Source organism: Condylura cristata, unplaced genomic scaffold (genome assembly GCF_000260355.1).
Source record: "Condylura cristata isolate star-nosed mole 26May11 unplaced genomic scaffold, ConCri1.0 scaffold00002, whole genome shotgun sequence".
NCBI lineage: Eukaryota > Metazoa > Chordata > Mammalia > Eulipotyphla > Talpidae > Condylura > Condylura cristata.
This window is the reverse complement of record NW_004567103.1, coordinates 60,070,580-60,096,260: the sequence shown is the minus strand read 5'-3', so window position 1 is coordinate 60,096,260 and position 25,681 is coordinate 60,070,580. Positions and strand designations below refer to the sequence as shown.

The window sequence follows — 25,681 nt, the reverse complement described above, 5'->3', positions numbered from 1 at the left end:
TGCATTGAACACAATGGACAATGACTGCCTCTGGGGATAAGTAAGATTTTTTTTTTAATTATAAATATCTGAATTTTTAGGCCATAAGTAAATCAAATCACTATAGAAACCAAATGAGCAATGGAATGCCTGTAGGAAAATATTTAAGCCAAGTTTTGAATTATCTGCAAATTAGTAAAAATTCTTGTATTCATGTTCAATTACTAAGAAAGGAATGCATTCCTTAAAAATTTAACTAAAATCCTCACCTGTTGATGTGGGTGTTGCTCGAAATGTCCCTGATACCATTTCTCCAAGACTTGAAGAGGAATTTCCACTGGATTTCCTAGGTTATAGGAAAGAAACTTAAGACTCATTCCCCAGACTCCTTGAAAATAGAACTGAAGAGTACAAAGCTTTCTTTGGCTTTTATCCTACTAAATAACTTAACATACAATAGACCCTGCAATAAAGAAGAACTTCAAGAATCTATCCAAATGTTTTCTTTCTTAGATATTCCTAAAATATCTCTCCTAGTTATTCAGTGCAGAAATGAGGCAAATGAACCACTGTCAGAAATGTTTTTTATGAACTGCTCCGTTAACTAGCACTAGACAGAAGTCAACACAGCTCAAATCAGGCAGCATAGCTGGAAGAAGCATTTCTTCTTAAAAGTGATTACGTGGAAGTCAGAAATAAGAAGGGGCAGTAAGTGTCTTGTCACAAGTGCTGTGTATGGAATGGAAGATTACTAGTATCTGGCTGCAGCCCACCAGCACTAGGATCCCATGGGGTCCTCAGAGATGACATTCCTACCGCTCCAGTATTCCTCCCTTTCAATGGTAGGAACAAAATCTGATTTCTCACTTTTGCTTTGTTACTTACTATTTGTGGAGCTTTGATACATCCAATTATGTCTTTGAGTCTTAGTTTCCCCATTTATGAAAGGAGAAGCTGTACCTCACAGGGTTGGTATAAAGACAAAAATAAGATTTATGTGTATGAGCGCTTGGCTTTGCACTTGTGCCTGCTTCTAGGTAAATATTTAGTTCAAAAGTGTTTAATACTATTCTGGAACAATAATAACGATAGCAATAAAATAATAACTTTAGAAATGTTAACTCACTGGTTATTTCACTCAACAAAAATTTACTTAATGCCCATTGTTTTAACTGTCAGGAATGCAACAGTGAGGGTGAAAAGGAATGAAACACCTTCCTTTTTAGTAACAGAGTCTAGTGGGAGATATCTGTAGCAAACAAGATGAATAGCTTTTATATAGTATTCTGATGGCAATAATTGCAATGAGAAAACTGTCAGGGGGAGAGGTAGGAAGTAAGGAAAGGGAAATGGGCACAGTTTTAATTTGTGTACCAAGAAAGAGGTCACTAAAAAGGTGATATTTAACAAAGATCTACAGCAGACGAAGGAGGGATCAGGTAGAAATGTGAACGACAAATTCCCAGTAAGAGGAGACACAAGTGCAAAGGCCCTGGGGCAGGAACATGTGTTCCTGATGTGCTCAGGGCGCAGCAAGGGAAACAAAAAGGTTTAGAGAAGAGGAAAAAAGGGGATTAATAATAATAGTTCAGGTAGGCCATATAAATTTAAAATATGGACAACTATAAGTGGGGATAACTATTTTCGAGATCTCCTATTAATATTTAAGAGGATCCAATTATGACAAAGGCAAAAGAGTCCCTAAAGAACAGAGGAGGTTTTGAAACAGAAGAGGGTATGATAGAAATGTAAAGTTAAGAGTCAAGAGGAAGAACAGGTTTTTTAGGTTTTTGAAAACATAATTACACATCTCAAATCAAGATCTCATAATAGGCTCACAATATATGCCAGCTCAGTTGATTCTCATTTCTCATTGCTCAGACTTTGCTTGTATTCCTGAGACCTTTAGATAGCTGCACTCTAAGATCCATATGACTACTTAATTAGTTTACTAGAAATTGATTCATCTAGTCTACGTTCACACCATCACCAACAGATAGCAGATGCTATAAAAACCCACGGAGGGAGAAGGTCCTACTAGCATAGGGAATGACGTGCTCCATGGCATTGCAAGTTCAAAGTTAACCAGGAAGAACCCTGTTGGCAAGTGAGGTCAAGATCCCATGGGGAAAGGATGCCCTCTGACTCTCATGGAGGAATGCTTCAGTTCAAAGGAGCATTTGTTGAGGCTGCAGAAATGTCTACTACAGAGTTCATGTTGATGTCATAGGGGTGAGGTGCATGCAGTGGAGAGAACAAACAATCTGAAACCCCTCTGTCTCAATTTCAGAAACAACTTGTACACAAAGAAGCCCTTTACTTTAAAAGTTTATATTTTAAACTTTACAAGAAGCAAATCTGAAAGTATCACCTTATTTTCTTACTCTCCTCTTGCCCCCTCCCCCCCCCAAAAATTTATAGATTGGAAGGAGCCTTACCCTCCATGAAAACGTCCTCTTTTTTGTTCTTGTTGAATCCGTATGTTCTCCAATCTAAGAGGACTTGGGATGAAGCCAATCTCACAGCCTTCTTTCACTAGCCTTCCTATCCACCAATCATTGTTATATTTCTGGAATGCAGAAATAAAGCTCATTATCAGTAGTAATTCACTTATATTCTATTATCTAATTTCAAGGGACAAGGTGAATAAAACTCTATTCATCCTATATAGTAATATACTATATTATGTATCATACATTACACATAGAAATTACTTATACATATGCATTCATAGACTACAGCAGGGTTCTGTAAATTTTTTCTCTAAAATTTCAGATAGTAATACTTAGGATTTTAAACATACAAGTAAGCAAGAATGGCTCACTCATAATACACCTTTTCTTTACGATGAAGGCAGCAGCTACAGTCAGTTTGTGGGCTGCAGCTTGCCAATACATGGGCTAAAGTCAGGTCTTAACCTCAAATTCCTTCAGTCTTTCAAGAAGTCCTAGTTAATTCTTAAGGAATAGGCTTCATAAGAATCAATAAGTATCACTGTAATTGGAACTCTGGAAGACAAGATAAGCAAACCTGAGAAGAAATATATTCATTCATCTGTTATTTGTCAAAAGCTTTTATGTAAAGATTCCACAAGATTGTCTATAAGCAACTCTCACTGGGGAAGAATTAAAATACTCCAAGTTTAGGTTTGCAAATTAAGCTCCACCTCACTACCTGAAGAAACCTACCTCTGCAAAGGCTAAGCATATTATACATGGCCTGAAGTGCAACAAGAATGCTGTGACTTCCATTTAAATAAAGCACCATAGCATGCAAACATGAGAAACAAGTCCACATAAAGTCAGCCAAAATGTGGTGAGACTCCATCAGCGGGGTCCTATTTCAGCAAACCTGCATTTTAATTCGCAATCTACTGAATCAAGGCTAGATGGCATATTTATTACATGTCACTTGCCTCAAAAATGTTTCAGCTAGGTTGACTTCCAGAAAGCAGAGCTATCAGTCTGTTCACGTACTCCAGAGAGGATTTCAATAACTTCCATTCCTGTCTTTATTAGTGTTGGGGAAAATGACTCATTTATTCTTTGATTTAAGGAATATATCTATTTTTTTCATATATATATGTTTCATATATATATATAATATATATATACACACACACATACATACATACATATATATCAGAATGTTTAGCTCATAGAAAAGTGGAATTTAAATGTATACAACACTGGCACTGTGTGAAGGAGAAATGGATGGTTTCATTGAATCACCACAGCATGAAATTCTGTGAAAGTTAATAAAACTGATTAACAGCCACACATTCAAGAGCAAAAGGATATGCTTTAGGGATTTGCCTTTATTATGCACACAGCTCCTATGCCAGGCATGCATGGCATGTAGTATGAGATTGCACTGATGAAATGTGGGTTGACCTAAAATAAAATCTTGAATAATCTAGGTCTTAGTTTCCCCTACCTTCCTGACTTTTATTTCAGGATAACAGACCTGAAATAACAGGCCTGTTTATTTTGGAATTAACAAAAGGCAAGAGGACCTTTTTAGAATCTTTGGTCTGGAATCTAAATTTTACTGTGGTGGGGACAAAACAGACCATGAGTCATAGTTTCCTAGCACTTGAGTTATTTCCTGAAATTAAGTTAACCCACTGGAACGCTAATTTATTAAATGGTACCCAAGTGACCTTAAAGCACTTCCTAAAATGGTTAATGTAACATCCCACTCTGCTTTAACTTAGTTCTAGGAAACAACTAAAGCACAGTGAGAATCTGACTCAATGTAAATGAAAGTTCTTTGAGGCTACTTGGGAGAAAGTTGCTATGTACATTCAAGAGCTTAATTAGCTAGTCATTTGGTGTACTTGATAAGGAGAACTGGAACTTTTCTAAGCAGTTAAGCTTTTCATTACTGAGTAAGTACTTAAAACAATGTATAGGAATGGATGAGCGGAAAGGCTCATCCATGTGTTGATCTCCATGTGTTGATCTCCAGGAGCGTGCACTAATTTTTGGCATGGTCCTCTTAGTATTGTTCCAATCCTTCTCATTTCGATTGCCCTAAAATGATTTGTGCTTGCTCTTCCTAAGATATTTTCAAGACCTAAAAACAAGTAGCTCTAATCCACATAGGGTTACCAGCTCAATACTATACTCCCAGAGTGTCAGAATGAAGAGAAAGTCACAGATCAATGACCATGTAGATCAAAAAGCATCTAGCAGGATAAATTGAGAATGGTAAAGGAGAGGAAAGCAAAGAAATACTGCAAGGAACATTGATATGAGTGAGCACGTATGGAACGTGTGAGAACTTGTCTTACCTTTTAAAGGGCTGCTTCTCTTTGGAAACATTGGGTATTAACAGCTAATGAATACAGTTTGATCATTTTTGATGGGACTGGTAGGACAAAAATGAATGTAACCATTCATATGCTGCAGGTGAGGGTCCTTGTCTTCTAGATAGATGGAGACATCTTTGCCTCACCATCAAGAAAGCAGAAGCCAAAAGTTGATAGTTCCTCAGCTTCCCATGACCCAGGTTCCAATCTGTCTGTGCCTGCACTCGACTTTTTCCTGAATGTTACAATGAACCATGTCACCTTTCTATCAAAAAGCTGCCCCTCCACTTGGTGTCAGCAGCTCACCCGTACTGACGACTTGAAAGCTTTACTCTTTTGTCAACCTTGACTTTTTCATCAATTTCTCCCTCACTGTACATCAGCATGTATAGTTGCTCCGATAGTTCCAATCTTGAAAGAAAATCTCTTATAATTTTATGTGCCTCCTCAATTCCAGACAATGGTCTCAACGCTTTCATACCGCTGACCACCAGGCTACCAATCCAATTGTCCACCTCATGCTACCAGTCTATTCTTCACTTCTTGTTTTTAAAGATTTAATTTTATTTATTCATGCATACAAGAACTGGGGTATAGGCCAGTGGTGCAAGGGGTGGGAAAATTCACCAGAGACAGATTGGAGAACAAAACAGGTTGGATCTACTAAAATACACTGCTGAGGAGAGTGGCTTGCTGAAGGCAAGCCAGGAGAGATCAGCTGCACCATGTAGGTTATCTCCCTGGCACAGGACTGAACTCTTGCCATACTGGCTGGCAACAGCTTGATAGCACTGAGACTTTAATGCTTGCACCACCACAGACACCTCTCACTCCTTATGTTAAGTGAAATATCACTAAATTCTCTGTAGTTGAGGGCTTCCTCCTTTTGGATGCTCTACTTTCTTGATGTCTATGCACTTCTTTGTCCTGGTTTTACTCCTCTCTCTCAGGCCTCTTCTTTTCTGTTTACTTATTTATTTAATTCTTTTCCTGTATTCCACTTCTCCAGGATGGAATTCCTTTGGGTTTCTTTCAGCCTTTACTCTCTTTGGGTGACTTCTTTGCCACAGTTTTAAATGTTATGTATAAACTCAAACTTAAATGTTTGACTCAGTCTTTTCCTTTTAGCTAACTAACTTTGTAGTTGATACATCTCCTTTGAGATTTCTATTCTCCCAAGCTCCCTCACTATTTGTTCATTACATTTTGAATAAAATCTGAAGCCTCACCCTCACAGTATGATGCTACTCAACTGTGGCACTGTATCTACATTTTTTTTCCTGTTGCTAGGCTCCTAGCTCAATGCATTCCAATCATATGGCCTTTCTCCAGTTATCTGATTGTGCCAGACAATTCTCCTACCTCAGAGCCTTTGCACATACTCTGCTCTCCCTAGGAGGCTTCCCCTTGATTTTTGAATTCTGACTCCTCCTCATTCTCAGGTTTGTGCTTAATGCTCACATTTTCAGAAAGGCCTTCACTGTATAACATCTTTTCTCTCTGCCTTCTTTGCTGGTTGACACCACTCTCCACCCTTTCAAGGGATCTGGAACAACTGTAACAACAACTCGCCTCCTTTCATTTTCCTCTGTCTCACATTTTCCTGTATTCTTTGCCCCTGTGAAATTTCCCAGTATTATCTATTTGCCCTTAACTCTTTCTACCAGAATTCTGAGTCTTTTGTGACACCCTCTCCACTATCTGGGTTATCATTCCACAACACAAGACAGTCATATCTGCCCTTTACCTAAAATTCTTCTCTAACACATTGCCTGGTGATAAAGTCCAGGCTTCTTGTCCGGGCCTAAAGGTCCAATTTTATCTGGCCCCTGCCCCTCTGACCTGGCCCCTGTACCACTCCGTACATACCATCATCCAGATATGTTTGCATTGCTCCTGGCTGTCACTTCCACTTGATGCTACATCTACCCTCCCCAGCCTGAACATCCTCAAACTTCACTGTTTCTGGAGAATTTTCTGGGCTCCTGAGCCTCCCTCATAGTTAGGTAATCCCTCCTGTTCTTTCTTTCCCATAACACCAAACCAGTTTTATTGTAGCGGAGATCATCATCCTATGCAGAAACTGTGCACTTATCAGTCCCTTGCACCACAGTTGGAGCTCCTTGGGAGTGGCAATAGTGAGCCTTCATTTCTGACCCACCACTGCCCAATATCTAATATGAGTAGATTGTTAGTGAAAATTTCTGATGCTATTATTCTACTTTTTGAGATGTGAACACTCAAGTCCTCCTTGTACTGATCAATCTATTAAGTTTTTTGTTTCCCCCAAATTCAGTATGTTTTCTTACTTTTTTTTTTTTAAAGATTTATTTATTTATGCATACAGAACTGGGGTACAGCCAGAGGCTCAGGGGCGGCGAGAAGCGTCACCAGAGACAGAGTGGGGAGCAGAACAGGCAGATCAACGAAGTACACTGCTGAGGGGAGCAGCGGGCGGTCAGGAGAGGTCTGCCACGCCATGTGGTCACCTCCGGGGCAGGCGGGGATCGAACTCATGCGGAAGCGGCTTTTAGATTCTCAGTGCTGTGCTTTAACCCGTTGCGCCACCAGGGAGGGCCTGTTTTCTTACTTTTTACACTTTCTTCCATGGCTATACTCAAGATGATTAAAAGGTGATCAGAGGATCACAGATTTGTCCTAAATCCATCCGATGATGATTCTAAGTCCATGTTTTAAATGTGTAATAACACAAGCAATGATCTCAGGCTTCTAAGTCTCAGTGAGAATGAATGGATCTGGATGGTCTAACAAATTAAATGAGGTAACACACTGGCAGTCTCTCAGGGCTCCTGTTAAGATTAGTTCAGCTCTGAGCTGATGGCTGGCCATGACCTTGTGGAAGTTAAAGGACACAAAATGTCCTCCATTTACCTCTTTAATGTGTAGGAAGTCCTTGGCATCAAAGGAGATGGCTGTGCTTGGAACAGGCACATCTTCGTCCAAAGCGCCACAGTAGCTCACGTTCGTTTTCACGGCAAATGCCACAGGTTTGGACTGAGGACAGAATCATGAAGTAAGTGTGGAAAAAAATTTTTCATATTGAAACAAACAAGATAATTAATAGTACAGACAATAAGGATGGTTTTTCAAAAGGGATCCAAGTGGCTTTTATATTCCCAGGCAACAATGAGAAATCTACAGATGACTAAAAGTGACACAGTTCTATCAGCCCAAGCATTTCCACCTCCTGTAGGTATTTCCAACACCTCTGAACAAAGAACTATGCCTTAAAATACTGAAGAGGGATGGAAGGCAGTCTGCTTTGTTCTGTTAGCCATGAAACTTATGTTTGCTATTGAAAATGATAACAGATATCCCCACCCTTGGGATCCATGAATGTATACTGGGTTTAAAAAAAAAAAAGGTGACGGGGGTTAAAATAATACTTTTGAAATAGCATCAGATTTGAAACCTGTGTCCTCTACTCAGTAGAGTATCTTGTCCTGCAAGAAAAGAAAGACTAGAAAGGACAGTCAAGGTTAGACAGGATGAGCAGAGCTGCACACAGCACCTTCTCCCTAACAAAAGCTGATTTGGAACTCTTGGGGGTGGGAGGATAAAAGTTAGATTTATTTATCACTTTTTGGCCTTTTGGCTAATTTGAGTGTAAAATTTAGATTTATTTAGCTACAATTGTACTGTTATTTAACATTTCCTTTATTTTTTTTTAAATGAGGTAACACTACCTCACCACACTGTATATAATGTAAGGGTATAGTTTTCATACCTCAGATCTCAGATGTATGTCACTACACCACACCACCACCAAAGCACCCACAGTCCTTTACACAGTCCTTTGGTCCCCTTCTTCTTTGTTCCCACCTTTTCTCCACCTCTAGCAGCCTCAGTCCTATAGTCTATTTGGCTTAGTTTTGTCAGTTCTTTTGTGTTTTTTCCTCTACATTCCACACATGAGTAAAATAATTGGGTATTTGTTTTTCTTTTCCTGACTTATAGTATAGTGCCTTCCAAATCCATCCATGTCTTCCTGCAGTATTTCTTCCTGTAGAAATAAATGCTACTTTCTTCTGCTGTTGGCACTTAGGTTTTTGACTTTTTCTATACAAATTCCTCCCTTGCAAGTGCTTTTGGGATGGTACAGTCTCATAGAAACTAAGCAAACCACAGTGAAAGCTAACAGTGCTGCCACTGCTAAAGTGACCACAATGGACACAAAAGAGAGTCCCAAAAAAGGTTGAAAAATTGGCACAAATGATAATCAAGGTTCTACAGTCCTAGCCTGCTTTGCTCTTGGGTCATTTATTGCTAATGGGACAAGTTGGTATCTCACAGTTTCCTTTACACACAGTGACTAAAACCCTCTTCCACCAAACAAACAGATACCATCTGAAGTGTCAAAGCAGATGAAGATACCTCATTTGCCTGCATCGTAGTCCACTTACTGCTCTTTTAAATGTTTTACTATAAATATATAAAAGGGAAAGCATTCACTTTATTGAAGCTTCAAAGTTTCAAATAGTAGAAAGACTCCTAGGAGACAGTCATGATGAGCAAGGAAGAGAGGCAGGCCATGAACTGTGCTTTTATATTTTGAAGTTGTATACAATATTTCATTTGACAAAGCAATCTGTACTGACAAGGAAAAAAAAAAAAGTTTGAAAGACATAGAAAAAAAACTCTCTAGTGACTTTCCTGGTTCTAATATTCAGAAATGTAGCATCCCTTCTTGATTCCTCTGGTTACAGAGATTGCTATGGGGGCAGGAGGGCTTTCTCTGTGGAAGAGCTCAAGGTCTATCTTGACAATGTCTTGTATGACTTGTTTTTGCTGAACTTCTACACGTTGTTCAAGATACTGAACTTTATGCTGGACTTGAGATTGGACATTGAAACCAAGAGAGAAGAACAAAGAAAACAGGTGACTAGCATGTATAGGTGTGGCTGAAGTGAAGGCTGATGTCATCAAGAACTAGGGTTCAAGACTGGGTGGAGCAAGCTGGTGTCTTAGGAGAGACTCGTGGCAAACTGGATGTGGTTACAACTGCCAAGATGTAAGCTGGCCAACAACTCCCCACCAAACTAAATATAAAAGAATGAATTGAAGGGTTAGAGTTTCAGGAAGTGGATTCCTTAGAACATTCTGAACAGATCAGAAAATTTTATAATCTGGTAACTTGTCAAGATGATCATAAAATGTTTCCCAAAAATGTGAGACAGGGCAAAGCAGCTGATATCTTTGGAACCAAAAGGGGTGGGGGGGGGGGAGAACCTCACCTTTGCTCTCTCCAACTGGATAGCAGCTTGCTGCTCTCTCTCCTGACGAATCGCTTCTCGATCCTCTTCCAGAGAGACATCGGAATCAGATGGCCTGCTTGTGTAGGAATCTGCTGAACCCTGGAAAGGAAAACCCGAAATAGTTTAAATGAGGTGGAGCTTCTCAAATTGTCACATCCATAGCAGTATTCTGGAGCAAACTCTTTTCATTTGCGTAGAATGATGTGTACATTCTGTGCCTATTGTAGATATAAATTTGGATGACAGGATATAGTTATGCACCTGAGTAATTCAGAAGGTAGCAATGTTGTGAAGGAAAATATTTTGACTAGATTAAGTGCTAGGAAGTAAACAACAATGAAAATTATTTGTGATAATCCAGCCTCAATTCTTCTTGCTTGTGCTATCTTTATATTAAGCCTTTATTCACTTACAGAACTGAAGTTTCATTTCATTTTCTCTTTTATGTATACATCTAAAGTAAGAAAAGACTCAACCAATTATAAGAGCTAAAACCTTCCTATATCTTGGGTTACAGATGTTTGATTTATCTAAGATTTTAACAAAATAAAGCAGAAACCTGCATTAGTACATTGATTTTCCAATTTCAATGTCAATACCATTGAACTGTCGCACAATTAAAACTTCAATCACTGTGTTACAGTAGCTGTGCTTGCTCACTATGTCTGCTGGAACAACACTGTTACCCAGCCTAGTAGAGGTGGCAAAGAGGTGGAGGCATCCATCATCACCTGGTGCTCATGTTATCAGAAGAGATGGAAACCATGGCTGCTAGTTCAAAAGTGAAAAACAAATTTGCAAGTTTGTCTTATGGTTGTTAAAAGAACATCATTCTCACAATTTCCTTAAACCAGGTTTAGAAGCTGATATTTGCCCAGATGATAACATAATGGATATACTGATAGAACAGGTGTCTTTGGCATGTTTCATAGTTATGCACTAGCTTTGTAAAGTACATACTTATCTATGTACAGCTAAGAATTTGCTCTCCATTTCAAAATACAGGTTTCAGAATGGTTGACTGCTGGAATGGGCTCTTTAAAGATTTTTCTAAACTTAGAAGTGTTAAGATTTGTTTGTTTGTAGCTGTAAATTTGCTGCCTGTAAGAGAAGCTTTATCTCTCTCCATAAAAGATATCATTCCATCCAGGATGATCCTTCCTACTGTAAAAAAAAATCCTAGTTCAGATTTTTCCAGGCAGCCTGGAACAACAGCTCTGGTTAGAAGTTTTACTGGAGGGCTCAGTAGAGCCCTGTTTCTAACTTCTACCTTTCAATCCACTTCAGAAAACTTTAAGCAAGTTTAAAATTGGAAAACTTGTACAATGGGGTTATTGCCTAATTTGTAAGATTAAATGGGATGAGATTTAATGGACAGTGGTTATTTACTGAGCACTTGATATAGCACCAGTGTGGGGTGAAATGCTTGCAGCAGTGAAAAAGCTGGGACTGAAACTCCATTAAGCCAACCACAGAGCTACTCTTTCAACCCTACACTGAGCTCCACATGATATTAAAATATTTACCCTGGTATATAACACAATGTAGGGACAAAACAAATTGTCACTCTCATTCCTGGCCCCTAGTGCTGCTATTTCTACAATGATTAAAAAAAATTAAGTCTAATCATTTTTCATTTATAAGATGTATATACAGTAGCCCATCTTGAATGCTATCCATTTTTCTTCTTGTATTTACATATGTGCATAAAACATTCTAAGTTTGATTATTATAATGTGTGCAACTCTATACACTCTACACTTCATGTAGCATTGTTGGAAGTTCCCTTTATGGAAGAAATGCATTTGTTAAATATATGATAACCAAATTTCTCTCTTCAATTCATCTGGACCTTCAAGTGGATAATGACTATTACACTTTACTTTCAAATGAGCTATCTTGAAATTCTTTAAGAGTTGCCTTAGGACAGCCCCTTTGTCCACATTTAGGTACAGTTGCATAAAATTCAGATGAAAAGAGAAAGGAAAAAACATCTGTAACATACATGTGAAAACATTTGAGCTAACTAGGTTTTGCTGAAATGTGATGTGTGTGGTCAACTGTTTAAAGGTGTTGGACTGGCTGCCAGTAAAGATGTTTGGACCATAAAGTGACTGTGATGCAGTAAGTCAGGAAGGAGGTACTTGCCTTGTTTTGAGAACATGGCGGGGAAGGTAATGATTACAGATCACAGGAAAGCAGCTGCCCCCGAAGCAATGGCCAAACAGTTAAAATACACAGTCTTCTGTTGACACTAGGAGATAGCTAATTTCCTGATACACCCCAACGGCTTTTCAAATCCTGGCATTCAATCATCTCTGAGCACACAAGTGACTTAAGGACTCTTTATTTTGAAATGTGAGCAAGATTGTAAGAATTTCAAAACTACTTAATAAGCTCTACTCCTGCCAAATACTTAATAAGCTGTACTAAAACAGAGCATCTGTTTACTTCCCTGTTTCTAAGAATATTGATAGAGGGGAAAATAAAACACTATAATATTCATTTTTATAATGACAGTGTTCTAGAATAGTAACATTTATTCTGTTTTTTTTTTTCTTTTTGTTTTGTAGTGTTACCGACATTTTGTCAAATCTGGGAATCATTGCAGGGAAAGCAGAGTTCCATCACCCAGGGCTCAAATTTGGTCTATCAACAGGTTTTGCTGGCTTATCCCAGAATTGGTTTTCTATTTTTTTACAACTGGTTGAAAGAGAGTACATCCATATTCCAGGAGGAAGGAAGAAAAAAGAAAAAGGACCTAAGTTATTTACAAAGGTACAGAGAGAAAAACAAGGGAATCAATTAGAGGCAAGAGGAGACTGTGTGGCCTGGAATAGAAGATGACTTGGGAAGTAAAGAGGATACAGATGGTTTGGGGCAATATGAGTGGTTAGAGAGGGCTTACCCAGAGGTCTGTTGAACATTTATAATCAGAAACAAGGAAATGGCTAGAAGGAAATAATGCAAGATGCTCAGACAGAAGTAAAGGTGTAAAGGTTACTAGCTTTGGCCAAATCTGTGAATTGCAGTCACTTTTATTTCATAAAATGATCAGAGTAAACTACCCAACTTATCAAGTGACCCCAAATAGGGCTGTTAATTCGCCTGTGAGGGGCATAACAGAAGCTAGTCTCCCAAAACCTAAGCAGACACATTATCAAATCATATATTAGAGTCGCCAGTGAACAACTAAATGGGGGAGAAATGGAAACAGTTGCTGCAAATCTCTTCTCTCTTCTAACACACAATTTTTTTTTAAAGATTTTTATTTATTTGTACATACAGAACTGGGGTACAGGCCAGAGGCTCAGGGGTGGCGAGAGGCTTCACCAGAGACAGACTGGGATGCAGAACAGGAAGATCGACAAAGTACACTGCTGAGGGTCAGGAGAGGTCTGCCACACCATGTGGTCAACTCCAGGGCAGGTGGGAATCGAACTCATGTGGAAGTGGCTTTAGCTTCTCAGTGCAGTGCTTTAACCCGCTGCGCCACCAGGGAGGGCCTTCTCACACACAATTTTAAAGCCATAAAGTAAGACCCAGATTCTTTTCTCCCCTTTTATTCAATATAGAAAATAAATTCCAGTCTCATGCCTTTCATGAAACTTCTTGAATACAATACAGTGATAAAAACATGGGCAAATAATTTCCTGTTGTTCTGGGAAAAGGAAAGTGATCTCTAAGTCAAACAATGGAAGGATTTCTTCCCATTTGGGGGCTTGGGAGATGATATAGGTAGAGGAGCAAACCATGGAAGCCGAACAGTATCGGGTTTGAAACTGCTGCTAGTTTTGTTGACTGTGAATCATGGACAAATTAAGTTTGTGAGTCTCACTTTCCTCCCATGTGAAATGAAGGTAATAATAATATATACCTTTGTAAAGTTTTCTGGTGTTTGATTTGAGCTGGAATATAATTTCTTTTACCATTATGGGCAAAACTCTGAAAATGCCAGCAATTAATCTATGGCTCCTTCATTAAAGTTTCTGGCAACTCTTTTAACATTAAATTTTTGGCTGTCCTAGAGATTATGATTTATTTTGTTCTTAGTTTAAAAACAAATAAACAAAAAAAACCCAGCTTTACTCATGTATAATTTACATATCATTAAATCCATGTATTCTGAATATACAATTCAATGATTTTAACATATCTCCTGAAAACAATTTATACCACAATCTAATATTGGAACATTTCCACCTCCTCCAAAGAAACATCATGTTTATTTGCACATACTTCCAGGCCCAGACATTCATTTACTTATCTTGTCCCTTTAAAATTGATGAATGCTGTCTCTTTTTGTGAGTAAATTTAGCATTTATATATATCATTAAATTACTGCAAATGTTTAATTACAATATTTTAATGAAAGAAATGCTAGATTTTAAGATATATGGATACTGGAACATAATTTCACTGTTATTATAAGTGTTAGGTTTCACAGTCAGGCTGTCCTGGGCCTCTTACTCCCTTGCTCTGCTGTCCATCTGTCCATGTCAGGTCCTGTAAGTGGCACTACAGAGATGTGAGACGGGAATTGCTTGACTTTCCAGGGTTCTTTCCACATCTGCCAAGTGAAAATGAAACCCTTGATGCTTATTTTTGAGAAGTAACATGATAACCTTAGTACAACAGAGCATATACGCAGAATAATGGCAAAACTAACTCCTTGCTGTCCAAGAGAACTTTCTCCGCTGATGTTTAAGTTCTGCATGAGTGCTGTCCAGTAGGACAGCCACTAGCCACATGTGGTTATTAGAGTATTTGAAATGTGATTATTGAGACCAAAGAACTGAATTTGTGATTTATGTTTTAAATTACATGTTACTGTACTTAATTTAAATTTAATGGCCCACATGTAACTGGTAGATACCCTATTGGATTTCACAGTTACAGACGCTTTAAATGTCAGCTTCACTTCTAAAGAATGTTAAACAGTGCCAATTTGGTATTTTCACATTATATGGACTAAGTGATGGTGACATGTCTAGACTCCTCATGAATTTGACACTTTTTTCTCCATTGAGCTTGCAATGGCTAGAGGATGCATTTTTCCACATTGCAGAAGAAATAAAGCCTTTCTTGATTACTTTTCCAGATTTCCCAGAGTGGGTCAGTCACAAAGCTGCACTAAGCAAAATTGTTTTTTTGGTTACTTTTTCCTTTTTTTGGCCGTTTTATCACTTTCTAGCTGATGACTTCATCTCCTTTACCCATTTACTGAACATGTTCATAATTCTTTGCAAATGGAGCCAACCTAGCAGGATCCAAGTTTTCTCTCCAAGTGCCTAGGCCTGGTCATTTTCTGGCATACAGAAAACCTCAGGTTTATTGCAAGAAAGATGTTCTCACGCCTATCAAAATCTTTCTGTTCTTTGTTCCACAGCTTTAAATTCTTCCAGAGCAGTTAGTTAATTAATCAAAGTCATGCTCATTTGGTGTGATGTTCACTGTTAAATAGCTTCACTCCCACAACAGGAATTTGTTTCCTTCTTTTTTTTCAGAATGGAGGTTTTCAAGCCTTAATCCAGAGCACTAGATAATATGTAGAGTGAGGAATTTCTTGATATTATATCTTAGAGATGACAAATTATTCTTTTCTAAGGTACTTTAACAATTTCTAATAAATAAGAGGCCTCCAGAAATGTTGGTTGCAAGAAGTAAGCAAGCTCTGTTTAACAACCACTGCAGTTTACCCTATTGGACGAAAGAGGTAACATGTATCTCACCACTGAAGCTTATCTAACTAAGCTTCATTTTTAGGGTTCAAAGAGCTATCGAGGGTAACAAAGGACTACATTCATAAAAGGCCATAAAGTGGAGTGCAAGAGAATGAATTGTCCTTTACTCTATGTGAGTCACTACTTTATGAACTTATATTATCATGTTGTTAAGGGGAAGGATGTCCTAAAAGAACTGCAGAGTCGTATGGCCTCCACCCCCTACTCCAGCTTTCTTGACACTATCCCCTACTCCAGTGATTGGAAACTACAACTCCCAGCAGTACCAGGGAGAGAACTGCGAGGACCCAAGGGTGGAGCTAGCAGGAATTCTGGGACATTTGGAGAATAAATAGGGCATGATCGCATCTCTCGCTCTCTTGCTCAGGAAGCAGCTCTCCTGACCATGTAACTCTGTGTGTTCAGTCAGCCTAGCCCTAAGACATTCCAGTTACTTTGTATCCCACTCTCTTTCCCTAGGTTGTTTGTTATTCCTTTCCCCTTTTGTAAATAAACCCGTTATTGACTCTTTTATGTGTACCTGCAGTATAACTGAATTGTGAGCGTGTGGGTAAGGCCCCACAGACAGACGACCCAGTCCACTGTGGGCTACCCTGTAACAATGTCACTCTTAAAAAGAAGCAGGTTCCATGTTTATTGCTTCTCTATTTATAATAGGGGAAATATGGAATCAACCCAAATGCCCAAAAATAGATGACTGGATTAAGAAGATGTGGTACATATATACAATGGAATATTATTCAGCAATAAAAAAGATAATCTCAAGCCTTTTGCAGCAACATGGATGGAACTGGAAGGGATCATGCTTAGTGAAATAACCCAGAAAGAGAAAGAAAAATACCAGATGGTTTCACTCATATCAGGAGCATAAGGGATCAGGGAAGAAAAAAGAGAGACAGACAGACAGACTAACAAATGTAATAGAGTAAAAATGAAAACAATGAATAGCTATAAATGAGAGGCATTTTATGAGGGTAGGATGGGGAATAGGATTGGAACTGGGGTGGGGAGAGTACACTGGACTGTGGTGATGACACACAGGTGAACTGGTGATGGGAGGCCCACAGGGATTACAACTGAGCTGGGAAAATGCACAAAATGAAGAATGATGTAAAAAAGATTATGTTATGGTGTAAAAAAAAAAAAGTAGATTCCACAAGGGGATATGATGATGGTTCACAGGTGATATGGTGGTGGAAGAACCATGGGGAATACAACGATGTAGGAAAATTAAAAAAAAAAAAAAAAAGCTCTGATTATTCCCATTTTACAAATGAGACATCTGAAACTCAGAGAACTAATTTGAAACTTTGTTCCAAGTCACTATCAGAGTACTATATAGTGGTGGGTAGAGGGTTGTGGGAAGTGATGAGGTCAGAAGGCTGAATCTTTGTTTTAAATTTCCTCTACAGAATCTGATGGAAATGTCAAATGCTTGTTAATTTGGGATACTACATATAGATAAAGAAATGGCTATCTGAGATTATGGAAAGTGAACTGCAGAGTGTGTTTCTAAAAGATATCTTTACTATTTCTACGTCCACGTGATATTACTAAATTATCAAGAATTTGCTTTGTATATTTCTTTGAACTTCTAGTTTAATGGTAGAATTATTACTTAGTGTTTTACATATTTTTGGGAGTTTCTAAGGTATCTGTAAGAGTTGTTTTTCTTAAGTGACAGCTCCCCCAATTGTATTTACACTATTTTTAAAAGATTATTTCTTATAATTAAATAATAATTATAAATAAATTATAATTACATGTAAATACATAAATACATAGTTTAAAACACAATACAGCCTTTGCCTAAATTATCTCATTTCAGGAATCAGTTGCATACTGATGATTCAAATAAGTAGGACCTATTATAAAGGTTTACATAATTCATTTAGAATGTAAATAAATTTTCAATTAGGAAACATAGCCAACCTTATCCTCTTTATTACGTTGACTAGTTTGGCAACTGTTATAATGCCCCGATTTCAGAGACTAACTAGTAAGAGAAATTTAAAAAATGTCAAATCTTTTTGCATCCAATCAGAACTTCATCTCATGGCAGGGATAGTAAGATTGAAAAGTTCACTCTCCCAAGAATGTAAAAATGACGACCTGTTCACAGAAGGTGGCCTTGAGCATCCAAACTTTACTAGCTATTGGTTGCAAAATGGATAACTTCATGGGACTCTAAGCAGCTACAGCCAGAATCAGTCCTCCCTGGTCAAAACTTCTGATGAACCCATGTGACATTGGTGCCCGGGCCACTATACCTGGCTAATACTAGTGCTCACACCTCTAAGCTTTCACCACAGAACAAAGTCTTCATTCAAGTACAATAGCTCAAGTTGCACTGATCCAGTTTCAGCAGAGATGTTAGAAAGGAAACGACAGTATTTGCTCAGGAAATTCTGAATATGCTGCTAATAGATACAGAGCTGCATACTAGTAACACAACTAATAATTTCTTATAAATGTGGCCTATTACCCTCAGGAAAAGTGATTGACTGAAGAAAAGCCTCCTTCTCATGTTCCCCGGGAGTGGTTTACACAGCAGCCCACAAAATAACACTTTTATATTGTGATCTATTTTCTTGAATAGAAATCCGATCACAGTAAACATGTTTCTCCTAAAAATAAATTCAGGCAATCACTTGTATCTTTCGAAAAAAGACTTTTCTTCTGGCATATAAAGGGAGAGATAATAAAGGCTGGTTTAGAGGAGAAGAAAGTAGGGAAAGGACTTGAACCTTTCCTGTGCCATTTCTACAACCTCAAAAACTGATGAAAAATAAATCAAATCCTTTGGAAATCTTTTTACTTCAATTTTCTCATTAAAGGATGCTGTTGACAGCTAAAAGAATCCAAGTGTGTCATCAAGAACAGAAGTACTTCCCACAGAGAAACAGCAGATATAATGGAAGCCACAGTGAAGCATCTACTTTGTTTCAGATCATGTCTCATCAGTTTTGTTTCCTCACAGAACCCAGCACAGAACTGTGCAGCTCATAGACTCTCAAAATTCTTTACTGAGTGGGGAGATGCCTTGGAGGGAGGGAGAAAATGCCCAGACTTTACCCAAAGGGAGGGTGTACTTTTTGCCCCTAGATATTGCTGGCAGCCATGTTGTAAAGAATACAGAAAAACAAAGCAATGTCAAACTTGACCAAACACATGAGAGTTGAGTGATTTGCAAAAGTTTATATTCAAAAGTTTCTGAAAAAACACGTTAATGAATGAATAGAGAATTAGTCTTTCAAACAGATAATAAAAACTAAGAAAATTAAGAATGTTTGAAACAGGCACAGATCAATGAGATAACAGTCCACAAGTTAACCCCATATGTAGGAAATTAGCATCTGATATCAGAAATATTTCAAATAAATGCAAAAAGAGAGACATTCAATAGGCAATGCTGAGAAAATTAGTCAACTGGAATTAAGAAGTAGATCCCTAACTTCTTATACAAAAATAAATTTCAGATGAAGAAATTTAAAAACAAATTTTATTTATACACATGCACATTACATGTATATATACTACTAACGAAACTATAACTTTGGTTTTAAAACAGCATGCTAAAATTTGACTTACATAAAAAATCTGAACCCTTGCCTGCAAAAATGTATAATAGTCAATAAAAATCCTAATGACAAAAAGGAAAAAAATGTCACATAAAAGTTCAGGATTTAACGTTCTTCATCTTCAAATGGTTCTAGGAATTAGTAAGACAAAAAGAAGAAACTCCAATAGCTTTACCCATTTGATAAAAGAATAAACAAAGCTAGGAAACAAACAGGAACAAGAATGTACAATGGACACATGAAAAGAGATTCAGCCTTTTTCCTAGGCATAGAAATATAAATTAAAATATGATATTACTTTCACCCATCAGGTCAAAATGCTTAATAATACCCAGTACTAGTGAGGGCATAGTAAGACTGATACACATACATTAGTAATAACGTAAAATGGCATAATAATATTGGAGGTAATTGAGCAAAAGCAATCAAACTAAAATAGATATAAATTTCAAATAACCCATTCTGTGGGAAGAAATTACCCTAAAGATATACCTATATCAGATTTGTATGTGTTCATTGCAATATTGTTTTTGAGAGTAAAAAAATAGAAATCAATAAGAACCTAACACCTTTTTAAAAATATGGCTCCTTCATAAAATAGAACAAAATGTAGAAACTTAAAAGCATGCCACAAGCCTCTGGGCAATTATGTATAAAATTGTTAAATCACAAGATCAAGTTGTATGTTGTCTTAAAATTGTGCAAAAGTACCCGCTTCAGCAGCATCTATCCTAAAATTGGAACCATACAGAGAAGATTAGCATTGCTCTTGCATAGGATAATGTACAGCTTCATGAAGCATTCCATATTTTTAAGAAAGATAAAAGTGATATGATTATATGAAGAGATGCCAAGAAAGCATTTGGTAAGATTGAATATCCACTAGTGATGAAAACCCCCCTAAAAACTGGGGACTAGATGGAACATACCTCAATGTGATAAAGGCCATTTATGACAAACACTCAGCAAACATCGTTCTCAATGGTGAAAAACTGAAAGCTTTTCCATTAAGATCTGGTACAAGATAAAGATGTCTATTTCACCACCAATATTCAACATAGCATTAGGAGTTCTAACTAGAGCAATCAGGCAAGAGAAGGACATAAAGGAATCCAAATAGAGAAAGAAGAATTAAAATTATCATTACTTGCAGATGACATACTATACAAAAGAAACCCTAAAGATGCTACTAAAAAGCTAATTAAAACAATAACTCAGTTCAGCAAAGTAGCAGGTTGAAAACTCAAAACACGAAAATCAATTGCCTTCCTATATGCAAACAATGAAAGCCAGGCTTAGTATTAGACTCCCATCTGATAATTCTGTGTTCTAGCTCATTAAGCTGGCAGGAAAATATATATATATTCCTAGTTCAACCTTTGGAACTAGAAAGTGAGGTTTTAATCAGAATAAAAGCATGTTACTGACATTATCTCATTTAGTAACCATAAAAAAACCACTTAAAGAGACAGAGTTCACTACATACTGACTGAAGTAAATAAGACTTAGAGATAGTAATAAATGCCCAAGTTCATACAACTGTGAAATGGGGTGAACTCTGGTCTGACTTGACTGTAAAGTCTTGGCTAACAATTGGTAACTAAACCAACCAGAGGTGTTGGTCAGATCACCAGCATGGAGATACAAAAAAAAAAAAAAAAAATAGAATCAATCTCTCTTCCCTTTTTGCATCTAAATTAAGCTAACAACTAGTGAGGATGTTATGCTCTCCCGATGCACTATCCTGATTTTTCTACAAAGTTCTTTTGAGGCCTTATGGGCAGGGTAAGCTGCATTTTCTCAGTGACCAAGCCATTAGCTGGTGAGGGCAAGACCAGCATTCAAAGCAAGAGAATCTCTTGAGTGAGCTGTAAGATTCTTCTGAGGTTTATTCTTAGAGGTGTCTTCATGGTGCCAGGAATTAGGTCTTCAAGTTCTTGGAGATAGAGAATTCATCTGAACTGCCATCAAAATATAGTTAATCAACTATTACCAAGGAAGTGATAGCAAACTTGAGGATTTTCTCTTCCCTTTTTGGACTTATTTAAAGTAGTCATAGAGAAATCACTTACCTAATCATGTCTTTTGTTGTTAGAAACTTTTGGACCAATCAACAACTCTTTAATGTTAAGAGATTAAAATTACTGAATAAAATGAGCCTGGAAAAGATACTATGATTTAATTTATTCCGACCTCCTTTATTTTTCATTAGCAACTGTAAGGAGGGGTTGAAATATAATAAGCTGTTCAGAGTAGGCTTTGAAGACAGACTTCCTAGATTGGAATCCTAAGGCTGTCATTTATTAGATGTTTCTTAATCTTTCTATACTCAATTTCCTTTCTAGAGGGAAAAAAAAGCATATTAACTCAACTCATGGAGCTGCTGTGAAGTCTAAGCACTGAGAATAAAAAGTATAAGCACTCAACAGAGGAATCACTCAGTACAAGTTGGCAAATACATTTCAGTTGATGAATTTTTCCTGGTCCTCTGTTTCTTGGGTGAGCTCATTTTGCTGTTTTTAAAACCTCCCTAAAAACAGGGTTTAAAAAAGGTAAAATTTAAATCATCAAGGTGAGCAGGAATTAAATGTCCCAGAGGAGAACTGTGGAAAAATTGAAGGCATTGGCCAAAGTGAAATTTAAGACTTGTGTTGTCTTATTGCTTCCTGGTTTGTTTGGTTTTTTTTTTCTGCTTCTAAAAACTATGTTTACAAAGGAAGCAGTCCCTCTCCAGGAATAACTTGAAGATGGTCAGCTTTGGTTTTTCACCAGAAAGTTGAAGTGCCATCCTTTCCAGGGGGAGATGAAGTACTCCACCCACTATCCACTCTGAGCTGCTCAGCAGCTACCAGTGATATGCCCATTGGTGGCAATGATGTAGAAGCCTTCCTTTTTAAGACTCCAGCACAGGGGTTAAAGTCCCAGCACTATCCAGCAAATCTCTAGCCACTGAAACATGAGTTCAATCCCCTGCCCCGGAGGTGATCCACATGGTATAGCAGACCTCTCCTGTCTCATCCACTGCTCCCCTCACAAGGGTTGCAAAAATATGTGAAGGGCTTATATCAAAACACAAAACAGGATGTCTAAACAGTGGGAGAGTATTTTTTCACTTTGGGTACCCTGAAAGCTCTTTTCCTCCTCCCAATATCTCAGAGGATAGAAAACTCCTCCTGCATCTTCCATGACAAATTCAGAGAAACCCAGAGTTTTTATCACAGAAGAGAAAAGCTCATCTATGGCGCCAGTGCTGTGTGCACTATGCAGTAAGTAGTGGAATCAGAAGAGAAAAGCTGTAGAAAGTAATCCTGGGAGACTCAGCACTTAACTGAAGACCTTAGGGCAAATGCATACACAAACTCTAAGAGTTCTCTGCCTCTTTACAGGAAGGCCTCAAGTGAAGAAGGAATATTTCACAGGAGGTCATCTGAGAACCAGAACAGGACTGGATGACTGGATAGTGCTGCCTCAGGACTCTGGAAAGAAAGGTTCCATGACATTTTCCTATGTTTCCCAGAGGAAGGATGCTTTCAACTCCAAGTGAAAGGGGCCAGTAATCAGTGCAGTTTACTGCATGCACAGTGTGAAATGATGCAGGTTCCCACCCCACAGTTTAACTTTAACATTTGCTTTAAGCATTTTTATTGTCTTTATTAAGGTCCAAATAAAAGAACGTCAGTGTTGTTTAAAATATACTGTGAACCAGGGAATGTAATTGGTAACTGTTATCAGGATCTGGGCATCCCAAGAGAACCGAACAGGTAAGTAACCTTCCATACACCAACCACCAATGTTCAATCACGTTGGGTGTCAACCTTCTAATAAGTTAACCACATTTTAAGGAGAGTATGAGAAGCACTATACTAAAAACACAAATCCAATTAGTGAACAGGAAAGAAAGAACAGATTAATTCTATTTTGGGAGAAATGAAGAAATGTTAGCAGAGCTAACCGAAAAAGGCACCCAGAAAAGACATTTGAGACAGGGGAAACAGTAGCGCCAAAAGGCAGGAAAAACAAAGGCAGTATACGGAAAATGATGAAGCTTGACAACTGGGGCAGCTTTTCGGTGGAAGTTGTGGTAGGTACTACCACAACTGTATGAAGACTACAGTTTACAAAGTTGAGAGGAGGATATATGTTCATAAAATAAAGCCATTTAGTGACTGAGCTATGTTATTTTTAAAAAGCAATTCTTGGTGTTTACTTTAAAAAAGTATTGCCTTTGCTGTTGTAAGAAGACAGAGGTCAGTCTGAGGTGCCCAAGCCAAGAAAGCCGTGAGAAGAAGGCAGAACTTGAAGTGCATCTTCAGGACTTGTTGAGGCCAGAAAACCAGTGCCCAAGAGTTTCAGAAAAGGCATGAGAGAGGTATGTTGCCTTCTGTGTTGGGGAACGAGAAATTCAGGGGTTTGTGCTAAGCAGTGATTAGAAATAAAATTGCAGAGTGGCAGCGATCAATAAAGGTAAGTGCATGCCATTTGCCATGACCTGGATGGAGCTGGAAGGGAGTATGCTAAGTGAAATAAGTCAGAAGGGAAAAGAAAATCATTGAATGGTTTCATTTATAGGTAGGATTAAAAAAACAAACAAACAAACAAAAAAAAAAAACGAACAAACGGCCAGGAAAAAGACAAACCCTGCAAGCTAATGATAGATTTGAGACAAAGAGCAAGAGAAGGGAGGGGGAGGAAGAGGGTTGAGGAGAGCAGAGGGCGGAGCACCAAGGACTGTGGTAGTGGAGTATGGGTGCTGTGCTAGTGGGGAATTGCAGAATGGAAAAATGCAGATCACAGCAAAATGGAAAAGCAGGGAGGAGGCATCTATAGTTCTTTGGTTGCTGAGTAGCAGCATTCCAGAAGGAAAAGGGATGGGGGTGGGGATGGCATTAGGGCATCTAATCAGTTATGTGGAAAAGTGCAGAGAACCTGGGAGATTGATGGGATAATGACAGTGGGGAAAGCGAACCAGGAAAGTATTTTATAGGAAACATTCTAAAAATGGTTGAAACGATTTAGGAGATAGATATACAAATTAGTGTACTAGGGGTACAGCTAGTGTCACCTGGCTAAAGGTCGTAAAGAAAGTGGGGGAAAAATCTATTTCATAATTTCCACTTAAGCACCAGTATTTTCTACTATTTGTTTTCAAAACATGATTACGTCCATCAACAAACTATTGGCATTATATCTACCATCCTCTGTTGGCAAAAACAAGGAGAAACAAAACCAGAGCTTTGAAAGGAAATGTGGCTGAGGAGGGAAGCTTTTAAATACACTTTATCTAGCAAGTGCAATAAATCCTTCTTATTCATTTCATAGTTTGTGAAAAGGTTCTTCACCAACTTCAGCTGTGTAGAAACAAGGCAACACTATCCATAATACTACAAAATTAGAACAGCTACATTATCCTTTCAACCAGAACAGATCACAAAGGATTTCAAAGGAATTGGATTGAGTTTTGAATATTGCCACTGAAATGTGTTCTAGCACATGCACCACAAGATATTTATAACCAAGGAAAACATAAAAATTGTTAATGATGGACAAGTAAAATGCTTCACTGGATAGAGGCTGAGGCTTACATTAATTCTGAGACTAAAAATTTGAGAAACAAACCTTTCTCATTTTAAGCTAACAATGCTCTACCAAATGAATTCCAGGGAACTTGGTTTTATGACAAATTCTATTGCTGCTCTTAAAATAGGACTACAATGGAACTTATTACTGATTAGCATGCAATGCTGTGAAGATGCTGAATATGAAAAAACTAAAGCTCACACTTGCAGAACTTTACTAAAAAATAAATCACTGTGCATAATATGAAAGACAGTCCTTACAAAAATAAAGTGGATGCAATGAAAGCTGGCAATGCTCTTTGTAACAGATCACACCCTCACTTGTCTGTTAGTGAATGCCAACTTAAAGAAAATGTTCCATGAGGGTTCTGCAAAGTCACTCACTAGAGGATCTATAATCAAGATCTACTGCTGGTGACCAAATGAAGAAGAACTCATCACAAAATACTGGAATCTTGTGCTCTAGATAATGAAAATCAAATCATCTTCCGTTCTCCCTGTGAACAATGAAAAAACTTTATTGGGCTATATTTTGTTTTTTGCTTCAGCCACCAGGAAACTCAGAGATAAGTTCTAACTTCCTTTCACTCTAGGTCTTCTACCTTAATTATAATTTCCATGATCCTAATTCTTTACCTTGTACTAACTTTTTTTTGTACCTTTATATTATTAAGTTACACCAAAAATTCTGCTGGATGAAGTATGAGTAGAA

At 37.8% G+C, this 25,681-nt stretch overlaps 1 protein-coding gene across 1 annotated transcript in view; it reads right to left on the bottom strand.

Annotated features, from left to right (window-relative positions):
- Positions 1 to 25,681, bottom strand: part of CACNB4 (calcium channel, voltage-dependent, beta 4 subunit) — a 127,196-nt gene that overhangs the window by 42,876 nt on the left and 58,639 nt on the right. The window contains exons 3-6 of the mRNA XM_012727362.1: positions 10,048 to 10,167; positions 7,685 to 7,807; positions 2,418 to 2,548; positions 249 to 325 (exon numbers count right to left, since the gene is read on the bottom strand). Coding sequence (XP_012582816.1) covers positions 249 to 325; positions 2,418 to 2,548; positions 7,685 to 7,807; positions 10,048 to 10,167 — 451 coding nt within the window. The remainder of the gene's footprint in view (positions 1 to 248; positions 326 to 2,417; positions 2,549 to 7,684; positions 7,808 to 10,047; positions 10,168 to 25,681) is intronic.